The following is a 27,519-nucleotide window of genomic DNA, read 5'->3' on the forward strand; positions in this document are numbered from 1 at the left end:
ACACACACACTGATGTCTATATGAGGAAGACACACACCATCACACACACTGATGTCTATATGAGGAAGATACACACCGTCACACACACTGATGTCTATATGAGGAAGACACACACCGTCACACACACTGATGTCTATATGAGGAAGATACACACACCGTCACACACACTGATGTCTATATGAGGAAGACACACACCATCACACACACTGATGACTATATGAGGAAGACACACACCATCACACACACTGATGACTATATGAGGAAGACACACACCGTCACACACACTGATGTCTATATGAGGAAGATACACACACCGTCACACACACTGATGTCTATATGAGGAAGACACACACCATCACACACACTGATGACTATATGAGGAAGACACACACCATCACACACACTGATGACTATATGAGGAAGACACACACCGTCACACACACTGATGTCTATATGAGGAAGATACACACACCATCACACACACTGATGTCTATATGAGGAAGACACACACCGTCACACACACTGATGTCTATATGAGGAAGACACACACCGTCACACACACTGATGACTATATGAGGAAGATACACACACCGTCACACACACTGATGTCTATATGAGGAAGACACACACCGTCACACACACTGATGACTATATGAGGAAGACACACACCGTCACACACACTGATGACTATATGAGGAAGATACACACACCGTCACACACACTGATGACTATATGAGGAAGACACACACCGTCACACACACTGATGTCTATATGAGGAAGACACACACCGTCACACACACTGATGACTATATGAGTATTTATTACACAGTTATTCTGACATGATATTTCAGTGACAGAAGTTCAGCTGTTATTAATGTAATGAAGAGACAATAAGAGACTCTAGAGCATCATCTCACTGTCACTGATTTATCTTGCAGCTCAAAGCATTATGGGTAGAATCTCTCTACAGGCTAGTCTCATTCATCAACAGTTTCAATGATGCACCAATAACCCCAAACCCCGGATAGAGCGGCTGAGTGAATGTGGTCTCCTCTGTGTGGATGAGGCTCATAGTGTCTCCGTCGACGCTGTAGAAGGACAGAGTTCCTGCACTGGGATCCACATACACTCCTACTCTACGACTGCTGTACACTACATAGTGACGAGTCTCTATGCCATTGTGTTTGAAGTAGTACATGGTGTCAAAGCAGAACAAACTCCAGGACTGAGCATTAGCTCCAAACTTACACTCAGTATGCCATCCCTTCCTGCTGATGCTCTTATATGACACTGATATAAACACACCATACCCACTCCACTCAATCTCCCAGTAGGAGCGTCCACTCACACTCTCTCTACACAACACCTGCCACACATCAAATCTGTCTGGATGATCAGGATAGGGCTGAAGCTCTGTGTCAATGTTACTAATCTCTCTGTTCTCCTCAGACAGACGGAGGACTTTACTCGCTGTGTTCAGATCCAGAGTGAGCTGAAGGTAATCTGATGGAGATAAAACACATCACAATCAGGAGTTATGAATCTGATCTTCTAATGAATCTGAACTCTTCATGTTCAATATATCATCAGTGTCTCAGTGCAGTTTAATCATCATTTACATGATCAACTCTAAAACTCTTCTGTCATGTGTTCTTTCAGCTTCTACCGGAAGAACATGAACACACTCAGTGAGTTTCTCTGCTTGTTTTCTGACTTACACTGAAGGAACTCGCTCCTGGTCTTGGGAACATCTGTGGCTGTGGAAATCAACAGACATGAAGAGTGTGATTATCATGTCCAGAGAAAGTGATCCTATTTAAATGTGTGATTTTAACAGTAAATATCAAAAGTTTCCTTCATGTTCACAAATGCATTGCTGTCATCAATAGTGTCTACTTAAAGTCACAGAGTATGGGGATTTAATGTCAGATATACTGGTTTAGTTATTGGCTTAAAGCACGTTCAACTCGTTCAAGTATTTGCAATAAGACAAGCTGACAACAGAGAATACGGTGAGTTGTGTTGTCTGTAATATTGCTGTCATGATGTGGGGAACTAATTCATACAGTATATTAAGCTTTAATCTGCTAAAATACTGAATCTGTTCTCATCTTTCTCATTTTATCATTGAACAGCCTGGTTGTTAATACATAGGTATTAATAGGTAATTTTCAGAGACACAAAAATGTAAGTTTTTTGTACGTGGATAGATGCTAAAATGTATAATGTGGACGTATCTGCAACATTTAGACGTAGCATTATTACGCTTTTACAGCTACAGAACGTCACATATTTACAAATCTTTCATAGCATAAAGATATCTGTAAAATTTTCCTTTTTCCTAAACATACCCTTTTTATACAGAATTTAAACAGAATAAAACGTAATGAAAGGAGATGTGGCGGAATCTGGAAAATTACAATTTTAGAAACAATATAGCATTAAAAAGATGTTTTGAGCCGCTAGGTTAGGCTGCTACGCCTAACACATAACCATTTCTTCAAACTATGTAACGTTATGAAGAAAAACACAACAGACAGACAAGTGTAATCACAATCATTTATTTATTGTGAAAATGTCAAAAGCGCCACCAAAAGTCGTTTATATGACGATGTGTCAGTCGCAGTATGGATTCTAAAGATTAGGATTACAGCAAGCAAATAAAATTGATGTCTTTAGTGAATTTCTGTTGTGTTTTGGTGTTATACGAGCGTATGGGACGCTCAGAGGGTTCGGTAAGCACTAGTAGAAATGGTGGTGGGAGTTTCCGATTAGAGAAACTGGAGCAAGTGAGCAGAAGGGTTTCAGTAGGATTATTTCCTTTACAATGAACTTCTGCATGCTTTGCATTAATAATGATTATTATTAAAGAATATAAATAATGATATTTGTATTTGTTAAATATATTATTTATATTAATCATAATCATTTTGTTTTCAAGGAGGACTGAGGTCTTTCTACATTGGGCTTAAAGGAGAAGTTCACTTTCAAAAAAATGTTTTGCTGATAATTTACTCACCCCTCGTCATCCAAGATATCCATGTCTTTCTTTCTTCAGTCGAAAAGAAATTAAGGTTTTTGAGGAAAACATTCCGGGATTTTTTTCTTCATATAATGGACTTCAATGGCAACCAACGCTTTGAATGTTCAAATGTCCATCTCAATGCAGCTTCAAAGTCTCGACACGATCCCAGTCCAGAAATAAGGGTCTTATCTAGCGAAACGATCGGTCATTTTCTAATATATATATATATATATACACTTTTTAACCACAAATGCTCGTCGTGTACCTTCTCTGAGATGCGCCACGCATTGCGTCATCACGTTGGAAAGGTCACGTCATCTATCTAAGTTATTTGTCTGTGTACTCCGGTTCATGAAGGCAGGGAAGGGTGAAAAACTCCATCTCATTTTCTCCTCCAACTTCAAAATCATCTGACATCTTTGTTTTAATTTATTATTATTATTTATTTTTTGTGACCTTTCCAACGTGATGACATAATATGTGGCGCATCTCAGAGATGGTACAAGATGGGCATTTGTGGTTAAAAAGTATATATACATATATATATATTTTAATTTTAGATGATGACTGATGGTTTCGCTAGATAAGACCCTTATTTCTCGACTGGGATCGTGTCGAGACTTTGAAGCTGCATTGAGATGGACATTTGAACCTTCAAACCGTTGGTTGCCATTGAAGTCCATTATATGGGGAAAAATCCTGGAATGTTTTCCTCAAAAACCTTAATTTATTTTTGACTGAAGAAAGAAAGACATGGATATCTTGGATGACATCGGGGTGAGTAAATTATTAGCAAAAGTGAACTAATCCTTTAAGAGTGAACAGGTTGTAACAATCAGCCTAATCGGTAGAGTTACATGAGCTAAAAATGGGGTCAGATTAAACTGTGTGAGTTTAAGTGTTTTCAAAGATGAGACGACAACAGAAATAAAGTGAATAAATGAAGTGTATTTACAATTTCCACAAGGAACTTAAAACAACACAATACAACATGGAAGCCTTAGGCTGTTAAAAGCATAGTCCATTGGTTCCATACCCTAAAACAGTCCTTAAGAGTCCTTGCGTGCTGTAAGTCCCAATGTGTAAGTGTCCACCGGTGTATATACAATCCAACTGTAGTGCTAATCCAATGAAAGTGATGTGGTTTGCTGGAATGGTAAGTCCTTAAAAGCAACTCCTCAATCCAGCTTTGGTCCTCATGACAGAGACCCCATTTGTTGTTCTTCTTCTTCTTTTAGAGTTTAACTGGCGGTTGGCAGACCAACTTAAGGTGCATTTACCGCCATCTACCGGACAGGAGTGTGGTCGTCGAGAATAGTCAGAGGGAATTATTCACCTATGCGCATACCTATTATATTAATATGTACATATTAAATACGGTTGAACAGCCCCGTATTTTTGAGAAACCTCATAACTTGATTTTTAACACCTTTAGATACATCTCCTAATACATTAACTAAAGTAAGCGCTTTCCCTTTTTTAAATAGGACTGATGTTAAACAACTACGCTCTTCCATGTAATTATTACACTCTATTAGGACATGTTCAGCTGTTTCTGGCTGTCCGCAATAATCACAAACTCCTGTCTGATGTTTCCCTATACGGAATAAAGATCTATTGAGACCCGAATGGCCAATCCTTAAACGTGTCAGCACTGCCTTTTCTCTCCGACTTCCATCCCTAGATCTACCCCCTCCCACATTTCTTTGCACACAGTAAAGATGTCTGCCAGTGTCATTACTATCCCACTGCTCTTGCCACGTCCTAATCACTTTTTCCTGAATAATAGAGAGTAGTGATGTGACATATGAACCGAGGCGTCGGAGCGTGTGTCGAGAAAAAATGGGCGTGCCAGATGAAGCCGCGATTCGAGGCTTGTATTGTTTAAGTGAAAATCACGTGACTGATGACAAACGAGGCCTCGGTTTGTGTGGATACGTCATCGGTTCGGTCTGAGTGTCGCTTCCGGATAAAAGGGGTTCGAAACTCGCGCCTCTTTGTGGGTGTTGTCAGGAGTTGTAGAATCAGTTGTAGTAGAATCAGAGAGTCAGAGAGTTAGAGTCAGAGAGTTAGAGAGTTGTGTCATCGTCGTTATTGTGTCATATATGTGTTAGGGTTATATATTATTACATTATATCAGGTTAGATTAGTTATAGTATATTGTTATTGTTAATTATAGTATAGTATATATTAGTATAGTATAGTATATAGTATAGTATATATTAATTACATAAGATTATTTGGATTGCTTTGGATTTTTGGACCTGGACTGGACTGCTTTTTGATTTGGATTGCCCTTTTGGATTTGTTTGCTTTTTTGACCTTTTTCCTTGCAATGGAGCCAGCAAGAAAGAGGAAAACCTCCCCAGTCTGGGAGTTTTTTGAAATGGTTGGTCAGAATAAGGTATATGTATTATTATTATAAAACAACATTCTGTCTTGATATTAAAATTATCCTCACTATATAACTGTATTATATTTCATGTCTATTAATTTATGTTTCAAGGTGAAATGCTTGCTGTGCCTGAAGGAGCTGACATACAGCAATAACACCTCCTCCATGCTCAGGCATTATCGAGCACTGCATGAGCATGCACAAACTACTACCAATCCACAAAGTAGTCAAAGTAATTAATAATACTATATATATATATATATATATTTTAAAACCAACATTTAAAAAATATTTCAGCCTCCTACAATACACATGCATTGTATTTTATTATAGATTCCAAAAAAGAAATGGTGAATGAGGCCCTGGTGAACATGGTCATCAAGGACTCCCAACCCTTTTCCATTGTGGATGATGATGGGTTTAGGGAGCTCCTGCATGTGTTGGATCCAACTTATGTTATCCCAACGCGAAAGGTATGTGATTAATAAAGTGGTTCATAATTTTTTAACAAGTTACAAGTATTTATTTTCTGCAATTATTTTTATTCACAGGCTTTGAAGGTCATGGTTGAGCATAAATATAAGGAGGCTAAGGAGAAGGCCAGAGAGCAGCTGCAGAAAGTTGCGGCTATAAGCCTTACCTCGGACATGTGGACATCCCTAAACATGGATGCCTACCTAGCAGTTACTTGCCATTTTATAGATGACAATGACAAGCTCTGCACTATTTTACTTGGTGTAGAGCATTTCCCTAACAGCCATACTGCTGAGAACTTGGCTGCTGGACATACCAAGCTCATGGAGGAGTGGGGCATAAAGGATAAAGTGAAGTGCCTGGTAACTGATGCTGCAGCCAACATGATAGCATGTGTAAGGTCATTGAATGTTAGGCATGCAATATGCATTGCACATGCTCTAAACCTTATTGTGAGGAAATCTTTTGATGACATCAGCACCTTCAACGACATTCGATCTAAATGCAGGAAACTTGTGACCTACTTCCGAACCAGCACTACAGCAAAGGAGAGACTGGCCCAAGTACAGGAGCAGATGGGGAGACCAGTTCTGAAAATGACACTCGCTGGAACAGCACTTTTAACATGCTGGAACGTCTCTATCAGCTGAGAGAGCCAGTGGGGGCAGCCCTGGCCTCTCTAAAGACTGACATCACCCCTCCTACAGCCCTGGAGTATGAGGCAGTCCAGGAGGCTTTAGATGTTCTTGGCCCTTTCCGGCAGGCTACAGTAGAGCTTTCGGCAGAGAAAAGGGTGTCTGCCTCCAAAGTGATACCAGTGATGAAGATGCTTAATCACGCTGTAACGAGCAAGCTAGAAGGCCTCAATTCTAATCTAACAAAGCAGCTGGGTGACAGCCTTGTACGGAGGGTCAGGGAACATGCAGTAAATTTGGAATCAATAAGTGTGATGACCATGCCCACGTTATTGGATCCCAGATTCAAAAAGCTGGGATTCTTAAGTCAAGGGAAACTCCAAGAAGCCATATCAAGACTAAAATCTGAATGCGCTACTGTTATCAGAAGTTCTGGTCTCCATTCTGCTTCCACCGACACACCCCCAGCTCAGCTACCAGCCTCTTCAGAAGCAGGTCAATCTTCAAACAACAGTAAGTAGTATATGTCTTTGTTGTGTGAATGTTCACATTAGTGTTTAGTACTGTGAACCATTGTTAATGGGGTTTTTTTTCTTTGTACCTTTATTATTAGGTGACCTTTGGCATCTACTGGATAGCACGGTTCATCACAGCAGAAGGAGTTCAAGTGCAACAGCAGATGCTACTGTAGAAGTGGACCGATATTTAACAGAAGTGAATCTCACAAGATCTGAGGATCCACTACTATATTGGGCTCAACACAAGCTGATGTATCCTCATTTATATCAGCTGGCACTGGTGTTTTTATGTTCCCCTGCATCCTCTGTTCCATGTGAAAGGATCTTTTCCAAGGCTGGAGAGGTTTTGTCCAAGAAGGGGAATCGTCTAAACCCCAACACACTTGAAAAGATTATGTTCCTCAATAAAAATCATTTGTAATTCTTCCTTCACCCACCTCAAACTGCAGTGTTGCAGTTTGCTCCTCTATATCCCCAGTCCCATAAGCACAACACTGCACTAAAACTAGTAACAGTTCAACGCACAAAACCCCCCAGAAACAATTATTCATCTTTCCCACCCCACACTTTTCTGTTGGTTTGCTTTATTACACTCCCTCCACCATAAGCACTGCACTCAACACAATCTCACTTTTGTTGTTCATACTGTCACTATCCAAACAATTTATGAATAATTAATGAACTGTGTGTGACAGTAGTCTCTGCACAAGTAAATTCAGACAGAGAAAAAAACATATTTTATTTTATACTCAGGCAAAAATGTCTGCTCAGGTCTTTTTATTATTGCAAATGAAAGGTTACAGACATTAACAGTGAGAAGAAAGTAAAAAAAATACATAAAACGGGATGGGGGGGGGGGGCTGGGGGTTACTGGTTCAGAATGAATTAATTTGTCTGCTATTTCTTTGCACAGTAGCTAGGTGTCACTAGTGAGCAATGTTGAATGAAGCTTCGAGTAATGAACCTTTAGCTGAAGCAATGGCCTGCGAGGTCTCAGTGGTTCAGAAAGCCTCATTTTGCCATCACTAATAGAGAGACCCCATTTGTTTGCCATGCTGCTTCCTTTATGCTGGCTATTTCCTGTTTCCTGTCATGTGATTGCTCACATGACAGGCAGACCATAATCATTTAAAGACATACACACATAAAACAGATAAGAGGTTGAATTACATTAACTAAAATTGGGGTCAGATTAAACTGTGAGAGTTTGTGAAGTGTTTTAAAAGATGAGACAACAACAGATATAAACGGCATAAAAGTGTATTAAACAATATTCACAAGGAACTTAAAACAACACAATAAATACAAGAAAACTAAGTCTGTTGAAAGCGTGGAGTCCGTGGCACCATACCATAAAACAGTCCAAAGAATCCTGGTGTATTGCTTGTCCCAAAGTGAATGTGAGTAATGTCCACAGGTGTATATACAAAGTCCACAGAAGTGATAATCCAAAGTGCTGGAAAGGCAAGTCCACTGAAGCAACTCCACAGTCCAGTTTGCTGGTGATCACCTGGTTGTCTAGTGAGCAACGACCTCCATTGTTTGGCATGCTGCCTCTTTTATGCTGGCTATTTCCTGTTGTCTCATCTTTTAAAACACTTCACAAACTCTCAGTTTAATCTGACCCCAATTTTAGTTAATGTAATTCAACCGAGAAGGCTGAACGTTACAAGGTTTTGTGTTTCAAGTTGATTATTTTTTGTTTTTGTGTGTGTGTTTTGATTATGATTGTTGTTGTTTGTGTTTTGATTATGATTGTTGTTGTTTATTTATTTATTTATTTTATTTTTATGCCAGCTATATCATCTGGTGCTCTTTAGTCTGTTTTAGTTAAATTTTCTGTTTTAATTTTATTTTTATTTTTATTTTTTTAAATCACAGCTTCATCATTGGAATGGTACGAAACTTGGTGACTTTTATGGCATTTGGAATGTGAACACACAAAAACATTGAGGGCATGGTTCGAGCAGGCTAAGTGGTCATACAAAATGTAGTCACACTTGTGCTCTTTGATCAAAAATGACCGACCATAGGAAATTAATGTGAAATCAACAAAAACACATTTGTACAATTTGTACAGTCTACAAAACAGACACACCCACTCACACACACACACACACACACAAACACACCCACTCACACACCCACTCACACACACACTCTCTCACACACACACACACACACACACACACACACACACACACACACACAACACACAAACACACCCACACACCCACTCACACACACACTGGCTGGTGTGGCTGTAATAGAACAAATATGTAAAATGAAATCAATAATTCAACCACAATGCAGTAAAAAAGTGGACAGCAAGGAAGGAATTACATTCTAAAACATCAATCGTGCAAAACAGATACACACACACACACACACACACACACACACACACACACACACACACACACATGCACACACAAATACACAATTATACACACAAATGAACTGGTAGGGCTACTACCATCCAGAAAAAAATGAGTCAGAAGACTGAAATAAGAGGTTGAAATGAGGTCAGATCCAGATGGATTAAGCTGTGATAAAGCATTCCTGTTTATTTTTGTTACCTTTTTATTAAAGTTTAATGTTATGTGTAACAAAATGTCTCTGTATTCAGGTTTGGCTGTAGTTCTAATAATGCAAAAACGTGTACACTTCAAATCAACATAAAAAAAGTATTATTTGAGAATTTCTTTAAAAAAAAAAAAACATTCAAATCCACATCTTACAGTTTTTCTCAATTGCTTAAAGGGTCATTCCACCCATAGGAACATTGTTTTTTATTGAAAGTGGGTCATATATGTAGTCGAAATGTAAAATACATTTTGAATTTGGTGCCTTCGTGACCGAGGAAAGACAAAAAATAACTTCAGGACGCATTTGTATGAAAGACAACAACTCCCACAATGCACCACATTGCACAGCTCCGCAAGCCACGCCCACTAATCCTGAAAGCGCATATCTGCCTAAAAGAGAATCACTCTTCTGTCTACAAGGCTTGACATTCATTTCACACAAAATGTCTAGTTAGTTGGCGAACTCATTAGTGCATTACTCCTCGTTTGTATTTCTTTCGAAAAGGTGAATTATTGCATGGTACCTGGATGCAGTGTTGCCAACTTAGCGCCTTTGTCGCTATTTTTAGCGACTTTTCAGACCCCCTTAGTGACATTTTTTCAAAAAAGCAACTAGCGACAAATCTAGCTACTTTTTGGACAAACCTCAGTAACCTCTAAATGTTGCCAGCACAGTCCTGCGAGCGCGAGTTTTGCTTTCTCCTTGCCGTCACACACCTCTGTCTGCGTCTACCCTGTTCAGTGAATGGCTGAGAGAGGAGCAGCAGCACGGCAGCTTACAGACGTGAATGAGCAGTGTTGTTTCACGGACTTATCACTTTGTTTTATATTTAAAGAATTTAGTTTAACCATTTTATTTTCCTTTCTTTTCTCGTGCTTATCACTTGCATACTCACTTTAACAGTGCTTTAGTTCACCCAGTTCCCGAACTCTCTCAATTCAGATAATTTTACACATATAAAAAATAGTCATTCAATAGCTACTCATCTGACAAAACAATATAGTAAATTAGAACAGCTTTATTGGATATTCGGCTATATTATATTATTATGTTATACTAAAATACAGTATGTGATTGTGAGCATGATTTTAATGAGAAAAAACATTAGGCAGGCACAACGCAAGTACGCCGTGATGACGTCATGAATATGCTAATGTGACATCATCTAGCGACATTTAGCGACTTTTAGGGGAGGCGTTAGCTACTTTCCTTTGAAAATAGTTGGCAACACTGCCTGGATGTTCAGTCAGAACATATGCGGTGCGATAGTTCACAACACAAACGTCCGTGTCCTCGTCTGATTCAGAGATTTCGTCCAGGAGAAATTGTCATCGTTGAAATTCTTTGCCGCAGACGGACTCTATCTCTGTGTTCGTAGTTGCATAGTGAGATCACCGGCGCCACCAGTCCGCCCTAACTCGAGCCAGTCCGGGCTCCTCGTCCGCGGCAGGCAGGTCTTCTGCCTCGGCTGCTCTTCGCTATAATGCGGCTTGTAAAGGTAGCCACAAACACCTGATTCAAGCATCAGACTTCCGAAATCCTCTTCTTCTATATCATATTGAGCACTCTCCTCCGCTATTGTCATAACTTTACATCTGTCTCCACAGCGCCTGTTAGCTTAGCTTCAAACAAGATGGAGGATATTGCTTTCAGTTTCAGAGAGTAAAGTCCCACCCACTGATCTGTGATAGGTCTGTAGCGTGAGCGGTTCCCGCCCCCTGGGAAAGATGAGGAACGATGTCTGTAGTCTCAACAGAAATCCCCCCCTCTTACACTTCCTCCTACAATGACGCAAAATGACGATTTTTGCGTCATTGTAGGAGGAAGTGTAAGAGGTAAATAACGGATTTAGGGGAAAATGAGAAAGTGTTACACGACCATTAAATAGTATGACTGGGTTTCTAACAATGCAAAGCTTAATGCAAATGGGTGGAGTGTCCCTTTAAACACATTTCTTGAAACTATGCCTCGTATTCTCAAAACTGTAAACACAAATCCATAACGTCTCACCCAATTCCCCAAACATCCTATTTTCAAGTCAAAATGAAGCTCTACACTCAAAACCATTCACTCTTGCTGAAAAACCAAACTTTGTCCTCAGACACACACACAAGCCCTCAAAATCACACACATTGCAACATATTCTTACACACTGGTGCAATAAATTCAAAACAACATTTCCAAAACTAGTAAGTTATGTTGCTTGTGGTTCCCCCATCACAAACCTTTTCACATGATGAACACAAAAGACAACCAATGGATACACTGGCACATTTTTATTTACACACACAAAAAAACACTTTTTTTTTTTTACTCTCTCTTCTAATTTTTATTTATTTTTAATGTACTTAAAAATACAGTACAGTACAGTAAGATGTGTGTGACCATCGTATGACAGTAAAAGAGCACACACAAACCTTATTCTAATATGGAATTGTATTGGAATGGTAAAGAGTGTTGGTCGTGACAAGAGGGCCTCCACTCAAGGAGACAACATGATGAACATCTAAGAATGTTCCACATATGGTTGAAATACCATCATTTGCCTAGAAAGAAAACATCCTGGGAGTCAAGACTATAAAGGAGAAAGGATGCCCTCCCTTCACTCTCACTCTCTGTGCCACTCTGTGTGACTGTACGACTGCTGGCCTTTTCTGGCAAGAAAATACACCTCATCAAAGACTATTGGAAATGTTTGTCTCTTCTTCAGTAATAGAATTTTGTTTGTCACCACACCTCCCTGAAGGTTCTCGAGGCGACGGTGAAGCGACTCAGATTTGGCCTTACTCGTAGCCCAGCCTCCCTCATAGTCACACCATTGACTAAGACATGGGCAACTAGAGTGGCTTGAATTTCATCTGAGACTGATTATCTTCTTGCCCTTCCTCCTCCTGATTCGGGCCCTTTTATCTATCTGTTGAAGGATCTGATTGATGTGTGTTCAATTTTGACTCTTAGTGTTTCCACCTGGGTAATTGTGTGCTAACTGAGCTGAAGCTGTGCTGACCTGAGTGAACAATATTGAATGCTAGTGCTTTATACATGACCACATGGTCTAAGCAATGAGAAATGAAGGGATTTGTGTGTAGAGAGTTGCAGTGACAGTTCAACAAATTTGACTCATGTGTCAAAACAGGGAATAGTGTTTATAGTTTAGTGAAATGGGTGTGCTTTTTGATAAATGGCATTATGGTTTTGAAATTTTAGTTCAAAAGCCTGGTTATAGTGTTAAAGCAATTGAGAAAAACTGTAAAAGTAAGTAATTTTGTCCAAAAACTACTAGAGAATTCACAAGCCTCTCCATAGAGACCTATACAGGCATCTTGTGGTAACACCATGAAATTACAACAGATGGCGTAAATCTGCCTTCTAAAATTGATTTATATAATCATATATAAATTTATGATTAATTTTTATATTATACTCTATATTAATCTTAAATACTCCATTAAGTGAAAAAATAAAATTGAAAAAATGTGTTTTTAAATTATTTTCAATGGCAAAAATGGACCATAATTTTTGCATAAACATGAATAATAACCATTAAATCCTCTCAAAATACAATTTTACATTTTACAAATTTTACAAAATAGAACAATTTCAGGTGTCTGGTCACTTTTGACCGTGAAGAGAATAAGTGTGACTCCCAAACGAGGAGCACCAGAGGGTTTTAAATGTCCTATTGGTTTTCATACAGAGAAATGTACGTGTCACTTGCTCAAGGCTTTGTATTGTTTATTGTGAATGTCATATGATTAAGTATAGTAGCCTACATTAGACATCAAATACATAATATACTCTGCGTCTTTAAGGACTATTTGTAACAACATGAACAAAGGAATAATACGTTCATATATACAGTCAAGTGGGAAACACTTTACAACATGTTGTAACAATCCACCCTCAAAAATTATTTTTAAACAGCAGTGTTACTATAAACGCACAAGGAGATTCTTTGAAATGAATACAATAATGACGAATATCACCAAAGCTTCAATAATGTCACCTACATCAATGCTTTCTCTAACATATAAATTAGCACGAGCAGATGTATGATAGTGAATAAGTCACACAGCATAAAAGATAACAATAATACTCAGACGGCGCTGAACACCATAAACATAAAACACACAAAACAGCTCAATTGAATGACGCGCTGAGGCCATCCTTAAAAATATTTTGGTTTGCAGTAACAGCAAAAAAAAGAAAAAAAGGGTCGGTAGGTAGGTATATATTTTTATATATATAAAAAAATAATATAAAAAAGTATTTTTTTTTTAATAAAAAATAGGGGGGGGGGGGGGGGGACGAACATTTTTCACCAATGTCTAGGGGCTGTTTACACCAGGCCACTTCATGCGTTTTCTCAGATCGGATTGCAATCTGATTTATCAACACGATTCCATTTACACCTGGTTACATAGGCTAAATGTGTGTGTTTTTTGCGGATATAAATCCGATCTTCAATTCCCGCTATATGCAGATTTAGGAGTGCACGTCACCGAAAGCAACAGTTATGAGACGCATTATTTTATTGATCATCAGCTAAAATTTCTGAATCAAAGCCCGCAATAAGAGAAAGCGGAAACAGCCCTGGTAAGATCATTTCGTTTCTTTACATTTAATGAAGATGATTGTGTGTTATGCGTCAGCGACTTACTTTCACTTTGATTTGCGATAGCACGTTGATGCTCAGCTTCATCTGCGGCGATGTGTGTTGCAGTAGCGTCGTCATATCTGACAATAACATGACATATAGCCTATAACACGCTCTCACATGTTTATTTTTTAATAAACCATATTCAACAACATATAAAAATGAAATAATCTTTAGAGTAAAGCCGCAGCCATCATTACCAAGCGCAAACCATTGACAGTGAATGAAACGAAGCGAACTTAGGCCGTATGTGATGCGTAAACCAATGGTGTAAACATAATCATAGATGACGCGCCACGGGTTTTTATTTAAAAGAAAGAACGTAGCTTATGTTTGTATGTAGGTCTAGGCAATTTATATTCACAATACTTAACTATTATTTTATTGCATTTGTATTAGTTGTTTGAAGAGTTTAAAAAAAAATCGGTCGGTCTTAACGCAAGTTTACAACCGGCAAGTCGGTCGGACTAAAAGGGAAAAAAAAATAATAATTGGGTCGGTGCTAAATTGACAGGGTCGGTCGGGTTACGGCAAACAAGAATATTTTTAAGGATGGCCTGAGCGCAGTATATTATAATGAAACAATTATCCCGTACACTCACCACCTTCAAACACCCTGTACAGGAAAAATAAGTAAAAAAAAATGTCCGGGTTGCCTCATGAGCTCGCTACAGTCTTTCCAACCGGGAAACGTTTAATCCATTAGTCCATGGGAATGATCCTCGATCGGAACGAGACAAAAAAGTAATGCACACACACACCAAAAAAGGAAAAAATTAGTCCGTGAGAATAATCCGTTTGCCAGAGATGTGTACACGAGTGAAAAATCCAGGTGGTTGAATAATTTTCTGTCCTCCCTCCACCATTAAAGCAGTCTCTTAAAGTAACGTTTGAAAATGCTATCAAACCATAAGGAACAAGCTTTAAATCTTATAGCTGCAACAAAAATTGCTGGCGCCATGAAATCAAACACACCTCTCTCCCTTCCTGATTCACCCTCCATTCATAAGCTTAGGCACGCCTTCATAGTAAGTGCGGGCGGCCGAGCCTTAAAGAGACATCCCCTCTTACCAACATACACAGTGGAAGCTAAGCATATCACACAGGAATACACAGGAGTATCATTCATCATACATAAACATTATGTGAACCAATATATTACCTCCTGAGCAATCATAAGCATTTCTGTTTTCAAAGGAACACTTAAATTAATGTGACAGTGTCACAATGTTACACATTTAATTATAGCCACACATGCTAGGAAATATGGTTGTCAATGCAAACATTGACTGTGAATGAAGCGAAATATATATATTGTAGCAACAATGACATCTGCTTTTCGCATTAAGTGATCATATGATGGCAAGACACATCGTCTTGTGTCCGTACTGGTTAATAATTGCCCCACGAGGACCAATTTGCCAGCGCCAGTTTGGCTGGCCTCGTGACATTCCACACACACACACGCACACAAAAGCCCTTTGAGTGCAACTTCATATAGAAATATGGCTCTTGAATGTATACCTTCCGATATGTATGTGTGATTAGCTTTACTTTATAATAAAAGTGTGGTTTGCTAGAGTATAGGTTTGAATCCTAAATGTTCATTGAAAGGAATTCCTCAGTCGTGTCTTGTTTTAACCCTACCTCAGACCATAAAACTTTACGAGCCAGGAAAGCAGACATTCCAACGCACACACACACAAACACACTCGTGGACTTTGAAACATACACTTCCACACATGCGATCCAATAGCCATGTTTTTGATATGTATTTTTATGTGTGTATAATTTCCATGGCAGATTGAGATTTTCTATGTTCTATCATAGAAATCAATGGACTCTTAAGATGCTCAGAATCCTACATTAGAAATGCATATCTGTATTTCCCATATTCTGTACACCATGTCTGGTATCATTCTAATCGTAGTGATCTCACTGAATTGCATATATGTATGAGATTACAATGAAATGTATTCTTATGGGTATTATCTTTTCTGAAAGAGAAAATACGAATTCCATCTCTCACATGACAAAGTCAAAGTAGGCGTTTCTTCTTCACACAAAGAAAATGTTCCCGCTGTCAGATAAGGAGATCTGATTGGCTGTTGTCAGCAACAGGAGGGTGTAAACAAGTGTCTTTAAAAAGCAAGAGACCCTGTTTCCGCTTCTCTCTCCTCCGGTCCCTCGCCTCTCTGATCCCTGCTCTGATTCCTGCTCTCATCTCCTGCTGCCGCCCCAGCGCAGCGTTTCTCCAGGAACATCTGAAGAAGGCCCTGGCCTTCTCTATTCGAACGAACGCATGTTCGAGTCATAGATTTCCCTCTGCAACTAAGATTTCCGGCCTCTCCCATCCCGGGAGACGAACTTTCTCGGTAACATTACAGTCAGTAAGCCTTTTAAACTTCCGCGGCACTGGAAGACGCAGCGGAAACAGGACACCGCCCTCGCTTTCCTGCCTCTCAGCATCACCCGAACAGAAGACAAACTCGCAAGTATATTTATCTGATAAAAGCTGTTCCAGGTGTCTCGTGAACCTAGGTTTCTGTATGTAATAATTACTAGCTTTTCTCTTCTCTTCTCTTCTCTTCTTTCTTTCTTTCTTTCTTTCTTTCTTTCATTTCATTTTATTCTGGTCACGTATTTTCTTGTTTGGTTAAATGTGTGTTTGTTTTATTGCTTGTATTTTTACGTACGTTTGTATTTGTAGCTCATATAATCTTTAGTTTTACATGTATTAAAATCCATATATCCTTTTAACTGTCTCTGTATTTGAAAGCCCACTTTTATAAAGTCAATGAGACAAAAGATCTTGCTACAAGCTCGATATATATATAGACTACATTGAGTAGTTTTAATTAATAAACTCAGAAAGTTTGATGTTCGTGGCCAGAAGATAAAACTTTCTTGGAGTTTGTAAAGAGATACCCCTTCTTAACTGTGATAATCTCACCTTTATTCGCTGGACGAATAACGATCAGACCAGTTACAGAACAAGGTAATCTCTATAATTGATAAAATAAATGTACATGCGACTTATGAATTACGACCATGAGTCATAATTATTAATATTTCCAAAATTCCCTATATTCTTGAGCTAATTCAAATTAACCAAGAGTCGTTATTTGTTACAATATATATATATATATATATATATATATATATTTAAAAGATAAATATTAATGCAAAAAAAAAAAAAGTGCATATGACACTTACCTAAAGACGGTATGGGGCCGATAGTGTCACTGGCTTCACTCACTCCCACTTTACCCACTATCCTGTAGCGGATCGAGTACTGCTTTCCAGACTCCAATCCAGTCAGATTAAAGACTTCATCAACTGTGTTTATGATAATCCACTGTTCCTCAGCACCAGAATCTACTTTCACCGGCTGGTACTCCACTCTGAACTGCACAGTTTCTCCAGTTGGGGACTTCTGCAGTTTCAGAGTCACACTGTCCGGCAGGACCTGCTTCACTTCTGGTGGAGGAGGCTTCGACACGGGCTGGAACTGTGTGTCTGTCAGCTTCCCTGATTCATACAGATAGATAGAGGAGCCAGGACTGGAGGGATCGGAGATGGCAGAAATAATGAATCGATATCTCTTTTCATCTTTATTAGCCTCTGAAAAACTTCTGAAAAGAGATAAGTTCTTTCTCATCTTTGAGGTGACATCAGGATCGTTGAACCACTTTCTGACAGATGCTAACATGCTAGAACGCGGTTTCATTCCCACATCTAGCCCTTTAAACTCATCAGATTCCAGAAACTTCTTCATGGCTGAAAGATACGAGTCTTCATACTTCAGAGATGTGAAGGTCAAGCACACCACAACATCAATACTAGGATCAAGGAGGATGGTGTTGAGACTGTTTGAGTCTTCAGTATTGATTCCCTTCAGTATTTCAGTGTGAGAACTTAAGAGGTTAAGTTCAGCCTTTGCATGATCTAACCACTGGTTAAGCATGCTAGCATTAAAGGGGGAGCTGTAGTGGATCTTTAGGATGTCTTCCAATGAATTTTGCTCCATCTCTCCTCCTCGTATAGCAGGCAAGACCTTGGCCACTTCTTTCAGGAGCACTGTTTTGTAAGTGCTAAGAGAGCCCTGAAATAAACGGAGCCTCTCTTTGATGTCTTTGAAAACATTTACCAGAGTTTTTCTGGAGAGGTCGTTGCATGTCCTCTCTACTTCTTCCAGCCCCTCTATTATATCTTCAGTGTTGGCAACCAGAAGTGTGCTAATTTCTCTCTTGACCTGAGCTGCTTTTGTATCCAGTAGAGAAAGAGGATAGAGCCAGACTTTTATTGGAACTGCATTCTTTGTATTCTCCTTCAGTATAGTGGGGAGCTTCTTGTACACCTCTAGGGCCTCCATGTAAGTGGTGGGGTTCTGCTCAAGACGGACGTCACCATAAAATGTGCAGGCAATATTTTCAGACACTTTCTTTTGAGCATCTGTCATATTTACAGCTCCGTGTCCCTCAATGGAAAATTGAGGAATATTCTTGACCATGACATTCAGTTCTCCCTCAATCTCCTGCTTTTCTTCATCTTTTGAAAATGTCCGATCAAACACCATGACGGCCTGAGCTCCGTATAGTACACCTGTGACCACATGAGTTGCAGTTTTCTGGTCAAAGACCTGAGGGTAGGTGATGTGTCTCACTCCCAGATGGCTCATAATGAGCTGTTCGAATCTAGAGGTTTCACTGTAATACATTGTAACTCTGGACTGTTGGTTTGAGGATTTGGTGTCACGCAGGAACTTGGCAGATCCTCCCACCTCCACCAGCCCTCCTAAGAAGCTGGCCTTCAGGGAAGCACTCACATCCAGGAGAATGGACTTACTGGAGAGAGAGTCGGCGCTACTGAACTTCAAATCTGTCCTGGACTGTGGACGACTGTCCAAATCTTCTCTCAATGATTTCTCATCCCACAGAGTGACACCTGAAATGAGAAATTACTTTTAATAATAATAATAACCTTTATTTTCTATAGCGCCTTTAAATGTACATCTCAAAGCGCTGTACACAAACAATTAAAACAACAAAAAAACAGCACACAAAAAGACATAATACACTGTAAATTAAACATAAAAGACAATAAATCAATTAAAAGCTAACCTAAAAAAAAGCTGAGATTTAAAAATACCAAAATATTTAGCTTGCCTAATCTCAATCGGTAGAGAATTCCAAAGTTTTGGAGCTAATGAAGGAAAAGCCCTATCTCCCATTAATCTTAAACGAGTTGAGGGAAGAGTTAAAAGATCAGTTTCCGAAGAATGAAGATCACGTTTTGGAGTATATGGAGTTAAAATCTTGGTCAAGTATTGAGAAGTCCACCCTAAAACTAATGGGAAGCCAGTGCAAAGACTCCAAAACGGGAGTAATATGGTCTCGTATATTAGTTCTAGTAAGGATTCTAACAGCCGGATTTTGCAAAACCTGCATTCTGGTTTAGGTAGCTTTTGACACACCATACCATGACACACCTTTTGACACACATTTTAGAGTGATGTATGTGGAAGTGATGTACTGTTGAAGGAACATGCAGGTTTTATAGTGTTGTTACACAAGAATTGGTAATTAGTAGGGATGCATCGATACCACTTTTTCCAGAACGAGTCCGATACCGATACTCCCATTTGTGGTACTCGCCGATACCGATACCGATACCGATACCGATACCGAAACCGAAAACCGATACCTGTATTTTCACTGCATTTCTAATTTTGAAATGTATTAGAAGAATATAAATAATATTAGTTGTCTTAATTTGTTCATCAAATATATACGTATTTCCTTCAGTTATTTTCATGCTTAATTAAGCCGGCTAAAATGCATTGTATGAGCTTCTATTATTTTCAATGTTCATTCTATTGCTCTATCATATTGCTCTATCATATACTTATCTTTCACTTTAGCACATCACATATTTAGAGCTGCTCCAGAAGGGCAAACGTCCTGTAATAATGTAGGGAACCGAACTGGGAGTCAGAACTCCAATTGAATCTCTCTGAGAACTTCTGGGAGGGAGCCATGGGGGTTGTTAACTCGTCATCCAGCTGCGCTAGACTGTCACTAATACAATTTAAAGTCTTCCACAGGCTACACTATAGTAAGGACAAACTATCAAAGCTCTATCCAGACAAATTTGATGAGAATTGTAGTAGATGCTCGCAGGCTCCATGCAATCTTACCCACATGTTTGGGCATGCCCCAAGTTGTCTGAATTCTGGCGACTATTCTTTAAAACAATTTCAGATATATTAGGCATAACTTTAACTCCAACCCACATATCGCTATTGTAATGATTCCTGTCTTGTGTTTCCCTCGTCTTGTGTGGTCTTTAGTTATTTCCTGTTCTGTGTCAGGTTTTGTAGTCCTTTGTAGTTTTTCTAGTTTATTAGTATCCCCAGGTGTTTTCTCTTAGTCACGCCCCCCTTGTTATCTTGTTTAGCTGGTTAGTCACTGTATTTATACCCTGTGTCTTGGTTCAGTGTTTGTGGGTTCTTGTTATTTGTGATGTTGTTTTAGTCTGGTTGTTCTGTTCCCTAGTTTTGTTCCTTTATCTGAGTCTGTCTTGTTCCTAGTTTAATTAATAAATCTGTTGCTTTTGGATCCTGCTTCCTCCATTGATTCAACCCTGCATCGTCACAGAAGAACCCACCAAACAACGAGGATCCAGCAACAATGATCTCCAGGAATCCTGTAGGACGGATTATGTGTCTCCGTCAGGGAGACCGGATCATTGAGGAATACGTACAGGAGTTTATCAATCTGGCAAATGTTACCCCTATTGACCCTATGTGCCTCATGATCTTTTTTAGAGGGGGACTATCAGAGCCACTTGGGTCAACCATGCCACTGCACTCTCCCCACGGCACTTTAGAACTTTATATTAACTTGGCCCTGCAGCTGAGTGATTCGGGATATGCTGTGGGGATCACGGAAGAGAAACATGGTACTCCCACATTAGCTCTCATTCCAGAGACTGTTCACGTCGCTTCTGCTGATCCAGAGACTGTTCACGTCGCTTCTGCTGATCCAGAGACTGTTCACGTCGCTTCTGCTGATCCAGAGACTGTTCACGTCGCTTCTGCTGATCCAGAGACTGTTCACGTCGCTTCTGCTGATCCAGAGACCTAACACGTCACTTTTGCTGATCCAGAGACTGTTCACGTCACTTCCGATGATCCAGAGCTTCACGCCAGTCCAGCCAAGCCTGCACTTCACGCCAGCCCAGAGTCTCCTTCGCCGCTGGTCCCGCCCAGCTCTGAGTCCTCTTCACCGCTGGTCCCGCCCAGCTCAGAGTCTCCTTCACCGCTGGTCCCGCCCAGTTCAGAGTCTCCTTCACCGCTGGTTCCGTCCAGTTCAGAGCTCTCTTCGCCGCTGGTCCTGCCCAGCTCAGAGCCCTCTTCGCCGCTGGTCCTGCCCAGCTCAGAGCCCTCTTCGCCGCTGGTCCTGCCCAGCTCAGAGCCCTCTTCGCCGCTGGTCCTGCCCAGCTCAAAGCCCTCTTCATCGCTGGTCCAGGACTCTTTACCGGGGAGCCTCCCTAAGAAAATTTTGGGGGGGGGCAATACACCTCCGGACCAGCCCGATCCGCCAGGACCGCCAGAGGGGTGGTCTCCTGTTCCGCCCTGGCCGCCTGAAGGGTCGTCTTCGCCGTGGCCGCCTGAAGGGTCGTCTCCGCCCTGGCCGCCTGAAGGGTCGTCTCCGCCGTGGCCGCCTGAAGGGTCGTCTCCGCCGTGGCCGCCAGAAGGGTCGTCTCCGCCGTGGCCGCCAGAAGGGTCGTCTCCGCCGTGGCCGCCAGAAGGGTCGTCTCCGCCGTGGCCGCCAGAAGGGTCGTCTCCGCCGTGGCCGCCAGAAGGGTCGTCTCCGCCGTGGCCGCCAGAAGGGTCGTCTCCGCCGTGGCCGCCAGAAGGGTCGTCTCCGCCGTGGCCGCCAGAAGGGTCGTCTCCGCCGTGGCCGCCCGAAGGGTCGTCTCCGCCGTGGCCGCCCGAAGGGTCGTCTCCGCCCTGGCCGCCCGAAGGGTCGTCTCCGCCCGGGTTGCCTGCACAGCCTGCTCCGCCCTGGTTGCCTGCACAGCCTGCTCCGCCCTGGTCGCCTGCACAGCCTGCTCCACCCTGGTCTCTCGTCCTGTCGCAGTCTCCAGGCCCTCTTCCGTTCCATGGGCCTGGCCCTCCATCCCGCCCCCAGTTCCGCCTCCGATCCACCACCCTCCTGGACTATTGTTTTTTGAGGAGTGTCTGGAATCCACTCCTTAAGTGGGGGGCTATGTAATGATTCCTGTCTTGTGTTTCCCTCGTCTTGTGTGGTCTTTAGTTATTTCCTGTTCTGTGTCAGGTTTTGTAGTCCTTTGTAGTTTTTCTAGTTTATTAGTATCCCCAGGTGTTTTCTCTTAGTCACGCCCCCCTTGTTATCTTGTTTAGCTGGTTAGTCACTGTATTTATACCCTGTGTCTTGGTTCAGTGTTTGTGGGTTCTTGTTATTTGTGATGTTGTTTTAGTCTGGTTGTTCTGTTCCCTAGTTTTGTTCCTTTATCTGAGTCTGTCTTGTTCCTAGTTTAATTAATAAATCTGTTGCTTTTGGATCCTGCTTCCTCCATTGATTCAACCCTGCATCGTCACAGCTATTTTCGGCAAGCCCCCAGACGGCCTCCGTACCACAACCATTCAAAATAACGTAATTGCCTTCGCCTCTCTTATTGAGAGAATTTTGTTATTGTGGAAGTCTCCTCGACCACCATTAATCAAAGTCTGGCTACACGACATTTTAGGTCTTCTGAAACTGGAGAAGATCAAATTCTCACTTAGGGGGTCATCTGGCAGGTTCTATACTCAGTGGAGACCACTACTTAACTATCTAGATAAGCTGCCAGCTCGGGAAGTCTCTTTGTAGAGTTCCACTGTATTGTTATATCTGTACTATTCCCTCTGATCTGGACAGCCTTATTTTTTTTATCCTCATTATACCCTCTGTTGTCAGTGTTGCTTTGTCTGGACACTTTGGAAGAAATTTAATATGTTCTATATGTTTGCATTTTCTTATATTCATAGAATCTTAGAAACATGATAGTAATTAGAATAAGGTAACAAAATGCATGAGGATTGATAATTGTGCCACATTATTAGAGTAAAGAACTGTTATTAACCCTTATGAATGCATGTCTGACCTTGTATACGTGACCTGACAAAAAGTTGACGTGTGACTAAGTATGACTAAGACAGTGGGTCTCTATTTAAGGGTATAATATGATAGACAAATCTAAACAATGTGTTAGTTATGGCTGAGAGATATCTTCATTTATCCTCGAGAAAATAGTTTGGGGGAGCCAGGACTATAAAGAAGGAAGGATGGCCTCCTCTCATTGTCACACTCTGCAGGCGCTCTGTGTGACTGAATGACTGCTGAGCTTTTCTTGCAAGAAAATAAACCTCAAAGACTATTGGAAATGTCTGTCTCTTATTCAGTGATAGAATTTTGTTTGCCACCACAACACAAACAGTGTTTACACGCTGCCTGGTATCGGCCGTTGGTATCGGAGTATTTTTACGAGCACGAGCACATGAGTTCAGTATCGGTATCAAAGCATTCCTGGTAATTAGTGACGCAAGATTTGATGAAGAGGGGAAAATAAACTTTTATGTATTTATTTTAGGTTGGTAAGCACCTGGAATGAAGGTATCCTTGCGGCAGTCATACAGCATACCAGGATACAGGGATCTTCCTAGAGCTGCCACTTCAATGGTCTGTGATGCCAATGCTGCAGTAAATAAATAAAATGTAATATTTATACTTAGAATATTTTATAATACATATTAACAAAATTACATCTAATTATAATGAATACCATTTATCCTTTTCCCCACCAGCATTTTTGAAAAAAGTTGCAAAGGAGTTTGTACATATGCAGGGCTGTAGCTAGAGGATTCGGGGCCCCCTGAAAAAAATATTGATGTGCGCCCCCACCACCCACCACCCACATATAACAGAGGATGGTGTTGTTGTAATTATATAAAAATTACAACTAATAAAAACTAGCAAAAAGCAAGAAATTGTTAAATAATAAAACCAATAAAGTAATTTAAAAAAGTAACAGCAAAATAATGTTTTTTTTTTCCATCAGTCTTTTATAATTCATAAATCAAAAAGTAAACATTTAGAAATTGACAAGAATGCAGTCAAGTTTTACAAATAAAATCATTTATTGTCTTATTTTTTAATAAAGCTGATATGGAACTGGTAATATTATTAAATAAATCTAATACATGTATTAATCCAAGTGCAGTGTGTTGTATTCGTGTTTTCTTGATGTAATAAATACATCATCAGCTGGCAGGTCAGGTGCATGATGAAATGTGTCGTAACTCGTGTAAATTATTTAACTCTATGTACAATAGTGTAAAAAGAGAAATTTTGACCACGTAATCATTTGCAATCACAGGACCCGACAGGTTTTTGTCAACGGTAGTTTTTTCCCAGCGAAATAACAATACAACCTGTCTTTAAAAACGTCTTGATCGACTGGGATACAACAACTCTCCTGGCCTCCCTCTCCTTCTGTTCATGGCATTTCTGGTTCCCTGATTTATGTTTTCTTTTCCCCGACATTTGTCAATCAGTCTCCTGCTCTTCCACAAGTCCATCGTCATTAACTTCAGGCACTGCCGCCTCAACTCTGATTGGTTCTGTTCACGAGCTGGGGCGGGACTTACAATTTTATTGGGTCCATCTGATGTTTGTCACTGACTGAATAATTAATAAATATTTTAGATAGGACTAAACCATTTTTAGGGAGGTAAGAGAAGCAGATATTTAACCAAATTGCATGTTTTTGTGTTTTTTAAATCTCAGGCATGCAACTAATATAAATATTATAATTCATACAACAGGGGCCTATATAGCATAACTGCTGGATTTTGTGGGGGCCCCTATAATTGTCACCACCTTTCACCCCACTAGCGACGGCCCTGTACATATGATATTATTTGTATCTGCTACTTTTTCGCCTGTGTTTTGATCAGAAGATTCAGTACTCTTTCAGAAGATATGTAATAGCGCCCCCTACCACATAACAGTGAAAACACAGAAAGCCGGATATTTCCGTCAATGCGTTTTCTAACAAATGCTTGAAATTTCTGTTAATGGCGGGGAAGCGTTTTTTCTCACAAATGATTGAAATTTTTGTCAATGGTGGGGAAAGAGTTAACACTGAAGATCCATTTTAAAATAAAGATGCAAGCAGCAATATGGGGCCAAGCAAGCACTGAGGCCATAGCAAACACATGGCATGGTAAGAAAACAATAAGAATAAGAAAACAAATCCCTTGCAGTATTTCTCTGATGTTGACAGATTTGTTAGCTGGTGCGACACTAATTCCTTGGTTTTAAATGAAAGGAAGACAGTTGAAATGATTTTTGATCCTAGATCTGTGGGAGACCATAGCCCTGTAAAAACAGTAGTTCCTGCTCTGCCCTCTGGGAGAGCAGATTTGTTTTTGCCCAATTTACTTTCTGGCTGAAGATTTGGAAACTTTGGGTCTTGTCCCTGAAAGGTAACATCTCATAGATTTGATCTCTCAACTGAGGATGTTGAGACAGTTTTGAGTTCCAGAGCTCCCACCACAAGACAATCGCGTGATCTAAAATGGCCGAGTTCCTATTTGGGATCTTTCTGTGGCCCTGGAAAGATTTTTATCAGATGCTCCCATTTGAGCCCTTAGAGTCAGCCTCGGAGAGGCTTCTCACTTTTAAGGTGGCTTTAAAAAAGTAGGAGATCTGCAGGCCCTGTCAGGAGCTTCCTCCTGCTTAGACTTTGCCCCAGGTATGGTCAGAGATCAGGGCCGTGCACAGATATTTTGAGGGGCAGTGGCTTAAACCAAAAAAGGGGGCACTATAAGGAGTTTGAATGAGGCAGTATCATCTTAATACAGAAAATTAAAAACAACTCTTTTATATGGGCAATAAGATTACAATTAGGATTTAGTGCAAAATCAAGTTATGTTGTTATAATTACTCTTCCAATTAAATAATTCAATGTCAATGCCAGTTTAACTGTCTGATGCTCAGTGGGCTCTCACTCTCTGAGCTGCCTCATCCTATGGAAGTAGTATAGACATTTAATTTAATATTATACACTTAAAGTATAAATTGAAATGATATACAGGTTACAACAGTTATAAAGTCACACGGGGGTAAAATGCGCATTTGACTTAATTCTCTTTTATACCACTCAATGGCACAAATTCTGCTCAGCACTTTTTTTCATAAACGCTTTTGATGATGGACTTGGAAATTTGGCTGATCATTTACTTGATCAAAGTTGATTCTGTGCTAATTTAATCTACTATTTTATATATATTTTTTAATGTTTTAGACTTATGTAGCAATTTAAATACAAAGATCTCAAGAATCTTGTTTCTGTATTTTTAAAATGAAAATTATGACAGATAGCCTATATTTATTGAACAAACATTTATTATTTAATTTATCAAAATAACTCCAAAATTGTTATAAACTTTACTAAAGTGATTGGTTTGAACAAGTATCAACTTAGACATTATTAAAAGCATATTAATTTAGCTTAAGTATTTTTATCAATACTGTGTGTCTTACCATGCTGGTTTTACCCCGTGTGTACCTCCTTGCCACCTCATACATTAATAAGATTTTTAAACAAACCACCTTTCTGATTTATTTTCACACAAAATCTGTTGCTCCATAAATTTTCAAACATATATTGTTCTGCAATCATACACTGGGAGTAGTGAAAATTAGAATTCTTGTTCAATCAAATTATTTAACCTGATCTAATCTAATATAAATAACACTAATAAATAAATCACGAATAAATAACATTTTCTGTTGTTTGCAGATTTTGTAGACAAAAAAACAATGCCTTCACAAAATTAGAAGAACGGAGTGAGAAAGAGCAAAGACAAAGCCTATTCAACATGGCAAAAATTGAATCAAAGTTCTAGAAAGCCAGAGGGTAAATCATTATGTATAGAATATTTAGCAGACAGTTTTTCACACTTTAACTCCTGTAAATATATTTCCCATTATAATCAGTTGCCTTAGTTGATATAGTATCTATCTATAACATACATCATATTTATAATATTTTAATGAGACCATATTAACATTATACATAATAAAAAGGTAATATACTAGGGTGACCATACGTCCTGTTTTACCCGGACATATCTGGCCAGGATTTCGAGA

General features: G+C 39.9%; 2 protein-coding genes across 9 annotated transcripts in view; one reads left to right on the forward strand and one right to left on the reverse strand.

Moving 5' to 3' along the window:
- Positions 1–806: 806 nt before the first annotated feature.
- Positions 807–27,519, reverse strand: part of LOC311090322 (neoverrucotoxin subunit beta-like) — a 100,321-nt gene continuing 73,608 nt past the window's right edge. For 5 of the 6 annotated variants that reach the window (XM_084125582.1, XM_084125579.1, XM_084125583.1 and 2 more), the window contains 4 exons: positions 23,966–24,058; positions 17,510–19,240; positions 1,719–1,757; positions 807–1,503 (listed from right to left, as the gene is read on the reverse strand). In XM_084125582.1, coding sequence (XP_083981708.1) covers positions 965–1,503; positions 1,719–1,757; positions 17,510–19,240; positions 23,966–24,058 — 2,402 coding nt within the window. In that variant the 3' untranslated portion in view covers positions 807–964. The remainder of the gene's footprint in view (positions 1,504–1,718; positions 1,758–17,509; positions 19,241–23,965; positions 24,059–27,519) is intronic. The other variant, XM_084125581.1, reaches the window with a different exon arrangement.
- Positions 1,671–12,244, forward strand: LOC311090323 (E3 SUMO-protein ligase ZBED1-like). Of its 3 annotated transcripts, XR_014607883.1 has the most exons (5): positions 1,671–1,688; positions 5,532–5,652; positions 5,754–5,893; positions 5,972–7,042; positions 7,143–7,861. XR_014607883.1 is itself a non-coding variant. In XM_084125585.1 (3 exons), exons 1-3 carry the CDS (start codon positions 5,508–5,510, stop codon positions 6,542–6,544), a joined length of 858 nt encoding a protein of 285 aa, XP_083981711.1. In that variant the 5' UTR covers positions 3,856–5,507; the 3' UTR covers positions 6,545–12,244. The 3 variants fall into 3 exon arrangements, 1 of the variants encoding a protein (XP_083981711.1); XR_014607884.1 differs by lacking the exon at positions 1,671–1,688 and having other exon boundaries at positions 3,856–5,652; XM_084125585.1 differs by lacking the exon at positions 1,671–1,688 and having other exon boundaries at positions 3,856–5,652; positions 5,972–12,244.

This window comes from Abramis brama (genome assembly GCF_963993115.1).
Source record: "Abramis brama genome assembly, chromosome: 10".
Classification (NCBI taxonomy): domain Eukaryota; kingdom Metazoa; phylum Chordata; class Actinopteri; order Cypriniformes; family Leuciscidae; genus Abramis; species Abramis brama.

Coding starts and splice junctions, on each gene's coding strand:
- LOC311090323 (XM_084125585.1), top strand. CDS start 5,508: ATGTCTATTAATTTATGTTTCAAGGTGAAATGCTTGCTGTGCCTGAAG. Junction 5,653..5,753: donor CAATCCACAAAGTAGTCAAA/GTAATTAATAAT, acceptor ATTTTATTATAG/ATTCCAAAAAAGAAATGGTG. Junction 5,894..5,971: donor ATGTTATCCCAACGCGAAAG/GTATGTGATTAA, acceptor TTTTATTCACAG/GCTTTGAAGGTCATGGTTGA.